The sequence below is a fragment of the Leptinotarsa decemlineata genome, unplaced genomic scaffold (assembly GCF_025532065.1).
Source record: "Leptinotarsa decemlineata unplaced genomic scaffold, Ldec_3_MD MMD2_tig00005002_RagTag_RagTag, whole genome shotgun sequence".
NCBI lineage: Eukaryota > Metazoa > Arthropoda > Insecta > Coleoptera > Chrysomelidae > Leptinotarsa > Leptinotarsa decemlineata.
Window position 1 is genome coordinate 1,811,527 of NW_027412614.1, and position 18,101 is coordinate 1,829,627.

At 33.1% G+C, this 18,101-nt stretch overlaps 1 protein-coding gene across 1 annotated transcript; it reads right to left on the reverse strand.

The window, feature by feature from the left end:
• Positions 1-1,050: 1,050 nt before the first annotated feature.
• Positions 1,051-7,651, reverse strand: LOC141484232 (uncharacterized). The gene is made up of 4 exons (XM_074179316.1): positions 7,576-7,651; positions 2,801-5,372; positions 2,313-2,586; positions 1,051-2,200 (listed from the first exon to the last, which is right to left on the reverse strand). Exons 2-4 carry the CDS (start codon positions 3,017-3,019, stop codon positions 1,647-1,649), a joined length of 1,047 nt encoding a protein of 348 aa, XP_074035417.1. The 5' UTR covers positions 3,020-5,372; positions 7,576-7,651; the 3' UTR covers positions 1,051-1,646.
• Positions 7,652-18,101: the final 10,450 nt, after the last annotated feature.

The following is an 18,101-nucleotide window of genomic DNA, read 5'->3' on the forward strand; positions in this document are numbered from 1 at the left end:
TGAGGAAAATATTCACTGAAGCTGTGAACAAGACCATCGAAAAAGCAACAAGGAAGCAGAACAAGAGCAGCATATGGTATGAAATGAGATATGGTCGTATTACAGCTTCAAAGGCACATGAAGTAAGTGTTTGCCATACACTATAGGGGTCATTGACAGCCACCATAATGGGTGCAAAAGTACCCGATACTAATGCCATGAGAAGAGGTAGAAATTTGGAACTGTCTGTCCGGAAGACAGTAGAAAACAAATTGAAAAACAAAATCAATTCCTGTGGACTTTTTATATGTGCTGATTATCCAATGATTGCGGCCTCCCCTGATGGCATAACCAAAGATGCAGTCATTGAAATAAAATGTCCTTCCAAGGCAAAAACAAAGGAAAATTACTTAAAAAATGGTGTTCTCTCAGAAAAATGTAAGGCACAGGTACAGTTACAAATGCATGCAGCTGGTTTGAAAAAGTGTTATTTTTGTGTTGCTGATAGCAAGTTTGAACAAACAGAAGATGTACACATTGTTTTAGTGACATACGATAGTGACTATGTTAATGAAATAATACAAAAATTAGCAGTTTTTTGGAAATCTAACATATATCCTATTTTGAATCATAGTACCAGTCAGTGAAACTACAAAGATTAAATGAAAAACTAAAGTCAAATTCAAACAAACTTTATTCAGATGAACTTACAATAAGCACTGTTGAATTGTCATTGGTTTTTTCTAGCCTACAGTCGGTACCAAAATCTTATTTTTGTTTCTAATATTAAATTTATGAATATCACTTTGTCAAAAATATGTCATTGTTTTTCCATTTTAAATATACACTCTTTGAATGTATTTCCTGTTTTATTAAATAATCTAAGTAACAGTACAATTTTTTTGAATTAAAAAAAATAAGAAAAGTAGGTCTTCTGAAATTTTATTTTTTAATTCATTGATAATGAATAATAACATACTTCAAGATTATATAATTATTGCATGTGATGTAATAAATTTAATGATATATCATTTAATAAGAGAATCCTGTAAATTCATCAGAGCACATGCAATAACAATGACATGATCTAATACACGAAGTATGTTATGATTTATCACTGCATGTTGTTTCAACATATGAAACTCTCTTAAACGCCTTATCACCCGTTCAACGTGGATTCGCAAGCTGGCAATTATTTTAGTTTGTCGAACTTCAGTTTTAGTCAATTTTGTACCAGCTTTTATACTGGGTGGTCTTAATAGTTTCATACCCTTTTCATGAAGTATCTGTTCAAGGTGCTTGAAACCCCTATCAGCTAAGATGTAAGTTCCCAGAGGTAATCCATCTAAAAAGTTACAGTTTTCTACTATTGCAACATCACTTGTTCTACCACCAAACCCATGAGAAATATAATTAATTAAACCATTAGGTGTGCATGATATTAAATATTTTACAGTGTTCCCTTTTTTGTACTCCGACCAAACTATCTAAACAATCTATGATGCAGCTGATATTATGATAGTTATGTCTAAATGCAATAGGGAGATTTTTTTTAATTAATTTTTTATCCAAGTTTACAATGAAGGGTCTTAAAAAACTAGCTATTATTGGTATGTTTGTTAAAAATAATTTACTAGCATAAGATAATGATATTCCAAAATTATCTTCTAGTTCTGAAAAATGCTATTCAATCTAATTTTTTTTAAGCATAACAAAATGTATTCCAATTTTATATTCGAGTGTTTATGTATCAACTGAATTAAAAAATAACATTCTTTAGAAATACCAACATACATCAAAGGTTTCTTATGAATTAAACCAATAGTACTTTTGAGACACTTTAATTGTTCAATAGCCTCACTGGTATCTGTAAGATGACTATCGGAGTCGGTGACCCTTGATGATGTTACTACGGAAGGTGATCCACGTTGGCTTTCAAAATTAGAAATATCGCTATCTGACCTATCATCTTCAAGTAAAATATTTCTCGTGACTCCATATTGTGATGCTTGAAGACGATACGGTTGAATCTTAAAGGGTGAAGAGGAACGTGAAGTCGTGGAAACTTTGAACGGTGAAGTAGAAATACTCTTATATTGCCATTTTGTTTGCACCGCTTTGCTCCTATAATGCAAATTCACTTTTGTTGTTACTTGAACAGATTTTTCTACAGACATGATAAGGTCGGTTATTGTTCCTTTATCTTGAGACTTTGGCAATTCTGAAAAGACAAATTATTTAAATTAATTACCTATTTCTTTGATATATTGAATAAAATGCCTATAAACATATTATTATGACTTTATAAGCAGTCTAATAAATTGATTATTTACCTTCAGACTCAACAATTTCTCTTAACTCATTCTGATCTTTTTGTAAGCTTTCTTCATGGATGTCAGTAGCATTTTCACTGTGTAGACATTTTTTGACAATGTCAAGTCTTTGCCTTTTAATTGATGTTTCTCGAGAAGATCCAGGTCCACCATCAGATAGCTGTCTTTTGCGACCCTGACAATAAAATTTTGTTGGTACAGCATCATCTGTTAACAATATTTTTTTGCTGAAGCCCATGGTGTACCTCATATAGTTAGTTGTGTCTTTTTCCATCTGTAATTCAAAATATTTACTTAGCATGTGAAGTATTTGATATTGAGGGGATAAGTAATGTTTCACATCTATACATAAAATACTATACTGTATCACTAGTTATAAATCTTGTTGAAATAAAATCACCATTCGTAAAGGATGGATATACACTACTTGAAACTAAGGGAAAACGTGAGTAATATAACATGAATAACAAAAATAAAATATTACTTACATCAAAGTGATCTTCACACATAAAAATATTTGTGTGCGATAAAATGCTGTTGGGATCTCTTCGAGATAACTGTAACCATTTTCTACGTCTTTTGGGATTTGTTGGAACGGAAACGAACACTTTTTGTGGAGTATTTATAGATGTACTTGTACATTGTGGCACTACACACCATTTATAAACCATTTTATCTGATAAATAGACCAAAGTAATAAAATACATATAATAGGTACTGATTTTAGTTGTTTTTGATAACTGTTTACTTGCTTGAAACGTCACAATGTCACGTGACGGCAGCCATTACAGAAACAGCTTTTTTGGCGCAGGTTTAGAAATTTGAATTTTGAAAAGCATTTTTACTGAAAAATACATTTTAAATCTCCTAATTATTAATGGAGGAGATTTCTTACGTAGTAAAGATTCATTTATAATGATTTCCAAAAATTAGTCAAATAGCCTATTACTCTTGAATATGAAATAACACCCACAAATAAAGAACAGTTCGATTCTTACTATGTGTTGTTTTATTTAATAGACAGCAGGTAACAACGTGTTGTAACTGAAATGAAAACTGAACTAACTACAATACATAAGTCATAGTATTTATATATGAGAATACTATGCGTAATAGTTGTCATCAAAGAACATTCTAGAACAAAATATTAGTAAGCAATGATGAATAACATGATGAATTATATCTGAACACATTCATGCAGATAAAGTTCGGTTTAAAAGCATAGTCATCAAATAAACAAAGATAATGTTCGGAATAAAAGATAACATTCGGAATAAAAGATAACGTTCGGAATAAAAGAGGTGTCAGCATTTTCCCAGTTTTATCTCTGTGGACAGTCCAGGGAAAGTTGGCATCATAGTCCAGGGAAAGTGGGCAAAAAATGTAATTCCTCCCCTCTTAAGTGGTAGACTAGGGTTGGTCTGGTTGGCTGGTCTGACCATCCATCTCTAAGTCATCTATGGAAGTTTTCTTGTATAGTTGTCTTCGTCGAAGATGCTGGATCAAGTTGTAGGGATAACATGTTTTATAGTAACATGTCACTAAGATGTAAATGGCAAGGCTGACCATTAAACAAATGATAACAATCATCCATACAGGTAATGATTGTCCAGGCATTGGCACTTGGGATAAATTAACTTCATGATGAGTATTCATCTTGGAAGTCAGATGCTGGAGTTCTTCTAAGTCCATTTTATTCAGTTTCACTTTGATGGTCCTTGTAGAGAGAGTGGAGATATCCAGTGATGGAAGTTTTATCACTGTCATTTGGGATAATTCGTCGTTTCCACGAATGAATTTTTCTTGATCCACAAGAAAATAACATGATTTTGGAATTGTAATGAGGTAGCTTCCAGATTGTACCTCATGATGTGTTTCAATGGAACAGCTTTCAGTTAGAATGATATTGGAAGGTGTCGTGAAAATAATTTTGTCTGGAGTCACTTGATTGGCTATGGCTTGGTCTAGGTGTACCATGACAGTTGAACAATTGGTGGCATCATTGTTCAGAATAATTTTTACGATGCAATCCTCTTCTGTTTGAAGTTTGTTCTGGCAATAGCAGGTATCTTCAATTTCAGCACATGGCTCGTCTTGATATTGGTATAGCTCATTTCTATCATTCAAAATAAGGTAGGGTTTTTGAGGTGGAATGATTTTATTTTGAAGTGGAATAGGATAGATAAAATAGGTTTTATATGGAATGGGACTCAATATTGGAAAATGTATTAGGAAAACAATTTTCTGTTCTGTAAACATTAGTTGGATTCCTAAGAAGGTATAGTAACTATGTTGATTTTTGAAATTTACTATTTGATTTGAAGAATATAACGTATTCATTTTATTTTTAATTGTATTTAAATTTTCCATCGAGAGAAATGTTGGATGAACTCTATGAAAGTTAGCAAATGTTATTGCATGGATAATTCGATTTAATTGACTTTGGAAATTAATTAAAGAATCAATAATTAAATGAAGAACATTTATTTCATTGATTTCTTTCTCAAATTTATTTATTAAATTCATTGTTATAAGTATATTTGACCTGATTTGAAATAATGTTCGATTAGTTTGTACCATGAATTCTTTTGCTATAGATATTTGACTGTTAATTGCCTCTTGTAATAAATGATCGTTTTTATTTAAATGGTTGAGGATTGTATTAATTCTTTCACCATCATCATTATCGAGAGTAACAAATAACCATTTAGATATTTTTCCTCCGAGATTTATCAGTCCGCGTTTGGAGATAACATGTGGGTTGATTGTTTGTAGTTGGTGATCAACTTGTGTAGATATTGTATTTGCTTGTCTAAGTAACAAATCTGACTGATAGCTTACATTTTGTTTTTCGTTAATAAAATTTAATTGGAAGTCTAAATTTTGTTTCATCTCTAAAAGTTCTGTAATATTCATATAACTAACAAAAGTATGTTTACTTACAATAATCTTTGTTTCTTCTAAGTTTATGGGTAGAATAGGGTTATTGAGTTTTTGTATTGATGTTTCGCTAAGGTAAGGCAAGATAATAAATGAGAGAATGATGACCAATAGAATCATCTGAAATAATAAAAAAAAATAGATTAATATTTTTCAATGTTCAGAATCGGGATATGGACTCGAATTAATTATTTCGGTTTTAAAAAGTTCACAATCTATTAAAGGATAAATTTCTAATGGTGATGTCATTTTTACATAAGTGTCTTTAATGCTAACATTATGAATTTCCACAATTGCATAACCGTTTTCTACTGTTGTAATACTTTCTGGTATAAAGCAATGTTCATTTATCTCTTTATATGGAATGTAGTATGTTCCATCAACTGTTGCATTAGTTGGTAGCTTTGTTCTTAAAATTTCATTTTCATTTAAACTAATACTATATAAACTATATTCTGAAGGAGAACATTGTTTAACAGGTAGGTTAACATTTCCTCTAATTAAATAACCTTCTTGTAAGTTCCAATTAAAACCCATGTTTTTAATATCTTTAAAGCTTATTAATCCGTCGAAAAATGGATGAAAATCAAATAAAGTGAATACAATTTTTTCATTGATTTGAAATTCTGAAAATGCGGGAATATGAGCTTCATATTTAGCTAACTGTTGTCCGCAAGATGTTTTAATCATATTCGGTTTAATAAATATGTATTCTGAATAATATTCTTTAGCTATAATTGGATTTATTAAAGAAATATGGCTGCCTGAATCGATAAAAAATTTAATGGTTTATGATGTCCTTCTATTGTTATGAAAGGTAACTTTCTATTGTCACTGCAATTAATTTCTAAGTGGTTTCCTTTCCATAGGCTGTTAAAATAAAATTTTCATCTTCAGTTTCTATTATTGGATCTAGTATTTCATCAATTTGATCATTTTCTGATTCCGAGAATGATTGTTCATTAGAATAACTGAATTCAAAATTATTTTCTTCATTTTCTTCATTATCATTTAAATTTGGATCAATCGCGTGAATTTCTTCAGATCGAAGAGTTGGTTTAGATTGACTTTGGAAAAAATCATTTCTTGGTGGTATATTTTTAGTTACTGTTGACATTGGTGTAGGTCTATGAGATGGAATTTGGTTTTTAGGTTTCCATACATTAGTATTATTAGGTTTAGTATTACCAAAAACTTGCTTGTTTGTGAAAAACTTCTGTGGAACCTGTCTTGGATTCACTTGAATGGGTTGACTTGGAAAAGTCTTGTTTTGAGGTGTATGAAATTGGTATTGAGGGTTTTGCTGTAATTGGTTTTGAATTTGAAATTGTTGATTAGGAGTTTGATAATGTTGGTGACTTTGGGGTTGTGAATAATTTTGTTTTGGTGCCATTGGTGTTTTAAAATTTGGAGATGGGATTTGTTGAGTATTGTTTCTTTTTCCATCATTGACTAATGAAAGAAAATATTCTTCTTCAATGACGTGTGTCAATGCTTCTTCTAAACAAGTTGGGTTTTTCAATCTAACACCCATTTGAATTAATGGTGGCAAATGTTTCAAAAATGTGACCAAAATTAATTGTTCAATGTTACTAATTTGGGCAATTTTTCCGGATTGTGTTAAATTTGGATCATTGTTTATAGAATAAAAAATTAAACTTCTAGTATATTGACATCTAACACCAAAATTGTAAGAATTTTCTTTTGAGTAGGGTTTTAAACTGTGCAATTCTTGTAGTAAACATGTGAAAGATCTTTGATCAGCAAATGAAAGTTTTAATAAATCTTTAATTTGATTCCATGTATTTAATTCAGTTCTACTGGAGACTAAGGTGAGTGCTTTTCCTCTCAATTTTCCGATAATTGCTCTCAAAATAAGTTTTTTTATAGCTTCAGATTCATTATTATATTGTATAAACGTTTCATTGCAAACTGAAATGAAATTATTCAACTCACATGCATTTCCATCAAAAGTTGGAATTATATCTAAAAATAGTCTTAGTTGTTGATAATTTGTGTCAACCATTGTTACGTTTGGTGTATTTGAAGTTGTTTCAGAAATATTTAAAGTTGATAAATCTTGAGTTATTGAGTCTAAATCTGAATAAAAGGTATTTATATTTTCTTCTTCAGAAGTAGAACTAGATTTTAAAAATTTGTTTTATTTGCTGTCTTAATTCTTTGTTTTTGTTTGCGAGATTTTGCAAATTACGAAACATAAAATAATAGTTACTATAATTCGCTAGGAACCAACTAAGTTAAAACAAAATAAGGAGTAAATATATAGGATATGAAATGTAGGGAATGAGAATGAGAGACTCACTTTGTGTGTGTGGTATGTGTATCTCTTGGGTTGTCTGCTTTCTGCTTTGTTTTTCTGTTTGTTGAACCATCCAGGGACAATCGGTCGTCCAGAAAGGTTGTTAGCTTCTTCTTGAATATCCAGTCCAAGAATCTGCCCTGTGTGTCGAGAGAGAATATCCAGTCCTCTTCGGTACACTGTGGTTGTTGGTGGTGCTCCTGTTGAAGATTTGGTAATCACCAGGCAATTGGTTTTGCTTGTTGCCTGTACAGTTATCCTACCGACTGCGCCAATTACGTTGGACCTCAAGCAGTTGTGGTTCGTTGAAGCCCCTCCGTGTTGTGAGAACAGTTTACTGACAGCTTGGTTGAATTACTCTTGAATATGAAATAACACCCACAAATAAAGAACAGTTCGATTCTTACTATGTGTTGTTTTATTTAATAGACAGCAGGTAACAACGTGTTGTAACTGAAGTGAAAACTGAACTAACTACAATACATAAGTCATAGTATTTATATATGAGAATACTATGCGTAATAGTTGTCATCAAAGAACATTCTAGAACAAAATATTAGTAAGCAATGATGAATAACATGATGAATTATATCTGAACACATTCATGCAGATAAAGTTCGGTTTAAAAGCATAGTCATCAAATAAAGATAATGTTCGGAATAAAAGGTAACATTCGGAATAAAAGATAAAGTTCGGAATAAAAGAGGTGTCAGCATTTTCCGGGTTTTATCTCTGTGGACAGTCCAGGGAAAGTTGGCATCATAGTCCAGGAAAAGTTGGCATCATAGTCCAGGGAAAGTGGGCAAAAAATGTAATTGTAGCGGAAGCCTTGTTATCACTTTCGGGAGGTGGAAAAAAATAATAAATAAAATATAATAAAACCTTTTGAATAAGCAAATATACTTTTTTAATTTAAATCAGAATATATCAAAATATATCAGAAATCGAGGAATCTTGTGAAGGAGAAATAGACGGACTATTCTCAATTTCAGTTTGTGAAGAGTCGCTGTAACAAAATCCCTGTAGGTACTGAGGTGCGGATGATGTATCCGGTTTGGATTGTGAACCTGATTGTTTAGGCGTTGATTGCTGCGGTGGCCTTGATTGATATTGCTATTCACGTTCATATTGAGACAAGTGAAGCTGTTGTACGCTGTTGAACGTTGCCCGAAAAACTAGGATTTGCATTTTGTTGAGGTTTAAATAGAGGTTGTTGAACATGGACATATGCTTGCGGTTGGTTAACGGGAGATGGCTGAAGCATGTACTGAGGAGGTGGTTGATAAGATGGCACGGAAGAAGGGTACTTTGATTGAGGATGAGGAGTTTCCTTTAGGTTGTTTATGTTTTCTATTACATTTAACACTCCCTCTTGAAATTGAAGGAATTCACTGTTGGAATAGTTTGTCAAATGAGGCATTAAACTCTGAAGGAAGGACATTTTACTGCAGGTCGTTTTAGGTTCCAGAGCTTTGAGCATTTTCAACTCGACCTCATCTAGTTTCTTTCGTTTTCTTGTTCCTACGAGCTTGGATGGCAGGTTTACGTTGGTAGAAACTTCAGGTTCACCAGTGGTACCTTCAGGCTACTCATCTTCTTCGAGTGTTCCTGGTACAGTTTCTGTATTCAAGCTGTCGACCGTATCTTTTTCGGTGTAGATCTTATTCAAAAATTGAAGTTGGTCTGAAAATACATATTTCTTACGTTTTTTAGCCTCAGATCCACTTTTTTTTGCAGATTTGTCATCTCTTTTTGATTTTGCGAAACAATCTCGGAGGTTAGTCCACCTTTTCACCACTTCTTTGCCTGTAAAAAAAAATACAATGAATTCAGTATGATAATTAATGACCATGTTCAACTTTATTTCAGATATTTGGCGAGTGGCTGTACGTTGACGGATTTGCACTACAGCTACAGATTTGGAATTTCAACAGCAAAAAACATAGTTGAAGAAGTATGTGCTGCGATTTGGTCAGAAATGCGAGAAGAGTGTATACCGACACCAACTTGTGATATGTGGCAGTCAATTGCTTCCAACTTTGAAAGTATCGCAAACTTTCCTCACTGCCTTGGAGCTGTGGATGGTAGGCATATAAGACTGACCTGTCCGTTTGACTCAGGATCAATGTATTTTAATTACAAAGATTACTTCTCTATTGTCCTTATGGCTGTAGCAGACACAAAGTACAGATTTGTTTACGTTGATGTAGGGAGCTATGGTAAAGAGTCTGACTCGTCTATATTTAAGAGGTCCAAATTGTGGAAATCAATAGAAAGTGGTTCTACACATTACCTGAGGAAAAACTTCTTCCAGGAACAGAGAGTCCTAAAATACCATACTTCTTTGTTGGAGACGAAGCATTTGGCTTACACAGACATCTACTGAGACCCTTTGGAGGGAAACGCTTAACAGTTGAAAAAAGGATCTTTAATTATAGATTGAGCAGAGCACGAAGATATGTGGAATGTGCGTTTGGCATCCTGAGCAATAAATGGCGTGTGTTCCATCGTCCTATCAACGTTCAGCCACATTTTGCAGTGCTCATCGTCAATGCGTGCATCGTATTGCACAATTATGTACGAGACAGAGACGGATATCTTGTTGAGGACACAACAACGATCACAGGCCTGGAAGATGTATCAGGGGAAAGCACTACACGAGGAGGCTTGGAAGCAAACAATATACGAAGTGTGCTTACCTCATATTTTTTGACAGATGTCGGAAGTGTATTCTGGCAAATGTCTAAAGTATAATTTGTCATATATGTGAAAATAAATAAATGAATCAAGATTTTTAATGAGTTGGGTGTTTGTATTAGTAATAATTATTAAACTTTGTTAAAAACTAGGTATTTCACCAATATCAGTCATTCAAAAATTTTTAAATCTAATAATTTTTACTTTAAATATCTTAACTTGAAAATGGCCTCATAGCCGAAATATATCGTCAGTTTTTTATTTTCATTCTTGTATTAAATAAATGAAATAAAAATAAAAAGTGTCCTGTTGTAGATAGAAAATCAAGTGAAGTGTAAAATACATACAATACAAATATAATAGAAATAGGTATAGTACTTACCAAATGCATTTTTCTCTCCATCGCTATTGTTCTCCAAACCCGGATTGAGTGCTAAACATACTTCTTCTCAGGCTTTCTTTTTTGCATTTCTATCCTTATAAATTTCTAAAGTTTTGTCCCATAACACAGGTTTTGCTTCAACTAGCGATATCAAAACTTCAGCGTCAACCCCTTCCATAATTTGCAAACAATCCACCAAAACTGAACGCAGTAGAAACAACACTGGGGACAGTTCCCGTACGACTGAAAACCATCTAGTGCGCAAGTGTGCATAAGGTCACGTGGGCCACTGAGCTAGAGGACGATACGGTAGCCATGCGGTTCTAGTGGCACTGGACGGCAGGCACACGATTACAAAACGTGCCCGTGTTGTAATCGTACAATGTGAAAGGTCTCGTGCTCTTCTACAATCGATCAAGAAAAATTGCCCGGGCGATTTTTCCCCGCACGACGTAAATCGTGTAATGTGAAAGGAGCGTAACTGTCTTTCAAGCATTCAGATAAATTCATGACAACCCGCTTCCCTAAGTCTTTCTCAGATTTGTCTCCAATTTTACCCGTAAATCCTCCTGAGACCAGAACTTGAATAAATAGCTATTTTGTGTACTTTCTTATGAATTTGTGGTAAGAATTTGGTACTAAAACACTGTGTAATTTTTGTTTTTATTTTATTAAGGAAATAATAAAAAAAAGTAGGTGTCCATTATATTGGTCTTCCGGTCTTAAGTATAATAAAAAAACAGAATATCATGTCCAATATGTTGGACATTCGGTCTCTAAAATATCTATTTTTATCTCTTATGATATTCATAAAAACAATTATGACTTCCAGTAATGCAATAGAAAGTATTACATTTTTGACACATGAATTTTGTTTTCTTCGTACTCTGTGAATACTTGCATCTTACAGCATTTTTAAGATCACTTCTTAAAACAGGCAAATGTTGCCTACTTCTAATACTGGTATTATTATTATTTGGCATGGGTGACGATGAATGAGATCGAGGTTGTAGAACATTGTATCCCATTGGCTTATTCCTTGTGTGGACTGAGTTTTGACGTACCTCATTTTCTATATTTTCATCATCGACAGATCCTAATAGCCATTCAGATATTTTAAGTTTATAGTCAAAAAGTTGCATGTACATATCTTCAAGATTTTTTTCGATCTTCTCGATAAAAGATCCAAGAATTTGCAATTGCCAAATCTGTAAAATGAAAAATCATTTTAACAGTCCATTATACGATATCAATGATGGGATTGACACAAACGTGGTGTGAAGCGTGTGAGAGGCCTTTAACAAACTTTCGAAGGTTAGATGCTTGCATCATTTGTAATAATGTCCCTTCACACATATTAGAGTGAATATTTTTTTTCAACTTTATTATTGTTATAATAAATATTATCGTTCTCATTATGTTGTTATTACTTTGATAGCCAATTATTGATAGGAAAAGAAAAGTTTTTCTCGAACAAATGTTATTAACACAAATAATGGATAATCTAAATAATGAATATTTTTATTTTATACTGGTTTTTATTGGCTATACAACCTTCCACAATCTAAAAAAAAATCAATAGAGAATCTGCTTTTTTCCATGAAATTCCTACATAAGTCCCGAAGGCTGGACTCATATTTTTCTATAAACGCAGTTATCTCACACAATAACGGGCAAAATGAAAAGTTCACCCTAAAACGTTATTACTTAATATAAATTACTGAAAAGTCCAATTATTCAGTAACTTATCGTATTCATAAATTTTGCAAACAAAATTGAAAAATGAATATTAATATTTAGCTGACTTGTGTCAAAAGAAATTGAGAAATATATGAATTTTGAGGTGAGATTTGAATAACAAAAAAAAAAGGTTTTGAAAATGGAAAATAACTGTTTTCCGAAACGTTAGCCATTGAAAACGGAAAATAACTGTTTTTCGAAACGTTAACCACTCAAGAAAGCTAAGTATTAATATTCAAGTTTTCAATTTTGTAGGCAAAATTTAGGGATACAAGTTGCTGACTAATTGGACTTTCTAGTAGTTTATAATATTATGTAGTAACTTTTCGAGGTGAACTTTTCAGTTTACCCTTTACTACACATCAGCAGATTCTCTATTGATTTATCTTACCCAGTATAAAAATATTCGTGAGTCACCAATCTCAATAGGAAGTTATTCTTTCTTAAACTCACATATCATTGTTTTATTAGGGAATGGTTATTGGTACTGATAAAAGAATATAATATGAGTTGTAACATTTTATTGTCATTTAATTTTTTTTCATGAAATTTTTCACATTTTTCAATAAAAGCAATTATCTCAAGTTGCAGATCACTTTCTCTTTTAATTTCTGCTTCAACAAGAGATAATTGCTCTTTCATCATCGCCTGTCTATCAAATGCTATTCTCTCTCTCGCCATAGATTTATCGAAGCGCCGACTCGCCTCAGAAACTGTTTTTTTCAAACCATTCGCAATCCCGATTACGGTTTGTGATACTGGATGCATGGAAGTTGAAGGTGATGGATTTTTTTAACCTTTGGAGGTGATTGTATTTGGGGCGCTGCACCCTCGTTCCTAATTTTTCTAGGTGGTTGCTCCGTATTCTTCTTTACGTTTTCACCACCCCTTTTTCTTTTTTTTTGGGCTCATATCCTCATCATCTGAGCTAATTTCGATAATCTCTGTTGGGGGTAGCACAACCTTCATCATCCATCATCCAAGTCCAGTACCAAATCTAACTAGGCTGGAGTTGGAATTGGCGGTGCTATTGTGGAATGCAACTGCGATTCCACATCGTCATTCAATAACCGGTTTGAATCGAAATCTTTGAGGAGGGACCTTATATTAGTAAATTGTGGGGCAGTAGCTTTCTGGATGATTATATTCTGGTGAACAATCACCCGCTCATGGTCTACTTCATCCAACTGCCGCTGATCCTTTGAGGTTGATGGGGCTGGTGATGTATTCTTCGATACAGACATGTTGCTGAAAATAAGTTAGGAAGTATTAGAAAAAAGAAAGGAAGCAATCAATTTCAATAAAGTAACTCTACACAAAGAAGTAGGTTTTACACATAAATTGGATGAAAAAGGAAACTATCTGAAAACAGCTACTCTAATATAAATATTGAATTATATGAATGAAAAATAATTTCCAAACAAAAACTTTCATATAATCATTGAATTATATATAAAAAAAACACTTTTTCTTTGAGTAATTCTATGCAATGAAGTAACTTCCACACGCAAATTTGATGATAATTTTCTTCGACGTTTCAAATGTATCAAACTCGACGAGATTTTGATCCAATTACTGGAATATAGTTCGATGTGGTTGTCGTCTTTCGGGATATGAGTGTAATACTCGAAGTCTTTATTTAATTAATAATACTGTTGTTGTATTACTAGACCTCGCCGCATACCTTCAGAACGCTCTAAAATACCCTCTCAACAGTCAGGGAGCAATTATACTGGAGATGATGGATGAGTATTCCGAAACGTCGTCTAGTATGTTAGAAACCGGAATAACCCTGTTCAGAACCGAGCGGTAAGTTCTAAACAGGCGAGATTGCTTTTTATGTTTAACCAGGTGTTCAGTATAAACCCAACTGAAATACGAATTTTGAACATTTTAAATATTTTATTAAATAAAAACTAAAAACTACAGCAATATACACAAGTCATCAAACAGTAGGTGTTCTTTGAGTATCGAGCCTTATAATTTTAGCAACGATCATTCATTCAAATAACTAATTCTTATCGTAACATTTCCGCTGACAATCCTTAATATTATTAATAGGTACGTCACTTTACTCAATTTTGATATCTCAGCGCAAAAATAATACCAATATATAACCATCATTTCATACGTTGTCACGGAGAAAATACCTTAATCAGTTTACCAATCATATCAACATCCAACATAACCTTTTAGTAATTAAAACATTATAATCATAATCTTTCAATATTAAATCACCTAATCAATAATACAGAATCCTTTCAGGGACACAGACGTGGTAATAAACACATAAACAATAGCAAAACAATAACCTGAAACTCATTAATAAATGACAAATTTCAAAATACAAAGTTAAACACAAAAGCGCAACACATTACAATACCTTTTCAATCAATTAACCTGTTAACGTAAAATTCAAATACACAAATCTGTAATTTTCAACGAAATTCAATTTACAACAATATGTAAATACAATTTATCAAACATAGGTTATGTATGTAATCATTTCATACTCCAAAAATCAATTTATAAAACATGGCCATTCAGCTTAATCAGTTTGATAGTCCTTTTCTTATCTGTTTTCGGAAGGGTGCGAAATAAATTGGTTTATATTTGCGAACATTAATTAGTAAATTTTTACCGTCTCGGAATACGTAAAAGATAAGTGTTATTTCTTAATAATTTTTTTGATAGGCAAAATTGTTAAATACGACAAGTTACTGATAAATAGAAGATTTTTCTTTATGAAAAATACTTTGATTTTTACGCAGTAACTTATCGGGGTAAACTAAAAAGTTTGCCCTTCTACACTTGTATAAAGTTCTCCATTATAATTTTTATATTTTTTTTCAGATTGTGGAAGGTAACAATTACCCAAAAAAGGTCGATAAAAAACTAATTTTTTCCTCCACAAAAAATGACTTTCGTTGAATACGATCTTTTTCTTTTTTCCTTTGATAGATACTCATATAAGGTCAATAGTACATTCGAATTTTCCATTTTTCTGTGTTTAAAGGATTTACTTATCTTCCTCGGGTTATTTTACACTCGTTTACTGGTACACATTTTTATTTCATATTTATTTTCAATTAGCTTCGTCTTTACTTCGCACAATTTAGTTGATTATTTTACGTCTTGCGTTATTTTTAACGGAAATTTATTCTGCATCAGATTACATTTTCACTTTAAACTTTTCGGAATTATTCACTTGAAACTTTACTTGTAGACTAATTACTTAACATCGCGAACTTGCATCGATTTTCACACGAAACTAACACTGATACTGACTTCATTGATACTCCTCGGGCACTGCTTTGATACTCATCGGATACTTCACTGATAGTGACTTCATTGACACTTCTCGGGCACTGCTTTGATACTCATCGGATACTTCACTGAAAACTGACTTGTCCAGCAATGATCTCGGGTTGTAAGGTTGATTTGAAAAACAGCTTATGCTGATAATCCGCCTATTCATCCAATTTATTCTTGATGAATAAAGTCGATTTATTATTATTATTATTATTATTTTATATCGAAAGATTTATGTCATCAAATCGGCGTACGTGATTGTTGACATACCCACGTGTTTCTGTTTACGCGGAATTTTCGGGCGATTAATCTTTCAGCGACAATTAGCGGTGACAGTTTTACGACCCCATAACATATTAATTTCGACAGTTATTAAGATTTATGATTTCTTATCGGTGCCGCGAAAGGTACTCCGCGATCGCATAATTAGGTCAATGATTTTCATAGTCCGGTCCGTTTAGGCTCAATTTACACACTTTAAAGTTTTACTTAATATGATTTGCTTTTCGATTCATTACAACCCTCCCTTCTTAATAAAAAATGACGTCATTTACTATGTCGTCATTTGTATCTAAACTAAGCTTGTTCTTGACTGGCCTTAAAATTTTAAAACTCACTTATATTTCTAAACTTTCTATCTCCTGATGACGTACCTATTTTTCTTTAAATTTATCGAAATTGGGTGCTGTTGACTTTCTTCATCTTTTTACTCTAAATCTTGATATTGTCACAATTCCCAATTTTTACAAAAATATGAAATTCCTATAGCTAACTTAACTAACCTTTGTTCTTTCCTTCAAGTTCTCCACTTATTCGTTGTCGCTGTCAGTGTCGTAAGTCCTTCTCTGTACGACTAACAGCTTGTTCCTTGGTCCGGTGTATATGTGGGGGTACTTCATGTCCTGAGGTGAGAACTTTCTCACGCTTGGTCCAGGTAAGCTGTGGCTTACGGTGGATGAGGGGACTCCTTGGCTTCGATGGCCTTCCTGCGTCCTCGCTGGTGACACGTTCGGGGAATTGGTAGGCGTGGTCATATTCGGCTCTAGGTACTCGGGGAGTGGAATCCTAATTTCTCCACGGACGTTCTTGACCTTGATCATCGGGGGAGGTAGATCATTCCAAACATTTGGAATGTTCAGGGTATTGTCGTCGATCCTGTCGCATCCAATTCAGGGTAGACATCTCATTCTGGGCTCCGCCCAGGGGCGGCCTTAGCATAACTTTTAGGTGGTGCGAGATTTTATGGTAGCGCCCCTCCTCTGATAACTTATTTAAATTATTTAAGTGTCTATTTTGTTGGATGGGAAATAAATAATAAAAGAAAAAAGTATTTTTGTTAATGTTTTATTTAATTAAAATGGCGGCGGCGGGGTTAAATTTAAATTATTCTGATTTAATAAAAATACTAGATTAATACTTTTCTTGCTTTTGCGCTTGCGAATTTTTTTATTAGATCGGAATAATTTAACTCCTGAGCAATATCATTTTCAATTGATAATATTGCAAGATCTGATGTCTTTCTTGGGACATAGTGGAACGTAAGTACATTTTAATTAGTTTTAACTTACTGAAGCTGCGTTCTCCTTTAGCGACAGTTACAGGGATGGTCAGCAAAATCCGAAGCGCTGTCCACACATTCGGAAAAATATCCTGCCAATCATTTTGTTTAATAAGTTGAAGAACTTTTAGTGGCTCTGCTGCTTCAAGGTTTTTTAATAATGGGTTTAGGCTCAAAAGTTCTTCAACCAATTCGCGACTAGTGATGTCACATTTTTCCCCATCGGTTAAAATGATTTGCAAATCTGCACAAGCTTTTTCTAATAATGACTTATCAGAAATTAATTTGATATTGTACAAAAAAGACCATGTATCATTAAATTTGGATAATTGTCCAAACCGAGTCACCAGTGCATTTTCGATAGTATCTATCATAGGGTAAAAGACGTTAATTTTAAATAGTTCTTCGGGATTTGTTGGTGTTTCATCTGTAGCTTCATACCCAAATAATCGCTTTTTTCTTCGGGGTCGGACTGGTTTAAATGTAGGATCTATCCCAGCCTCAGATGCTATTTCCTTAGCTGTTATTTGTGCAGTCGAATACGTCCGGTACTGCTTCACAAATTCAGAACAGTTTTTCAATAATTGCGATGCGTTTGATAAATCCATAGTTTCAGACTGCATAGCTTTACTGACAATGTTAACTTGAAATAGGATGTCGTACCAAGCCACCATTGTAACTATAAATTCAAATTGCTCCATATTCTGAATCAGTGATAAAGCCTCTGATGCAGCAACTGAGTACTTCGTTTCTTCGTGAAGATCCAAAAGAGCATCACGAACTGAAGAGTAATTATAGCGAACAGAAGCAAGGCTAGAAACTCTACTTTCCCAGCGAGTT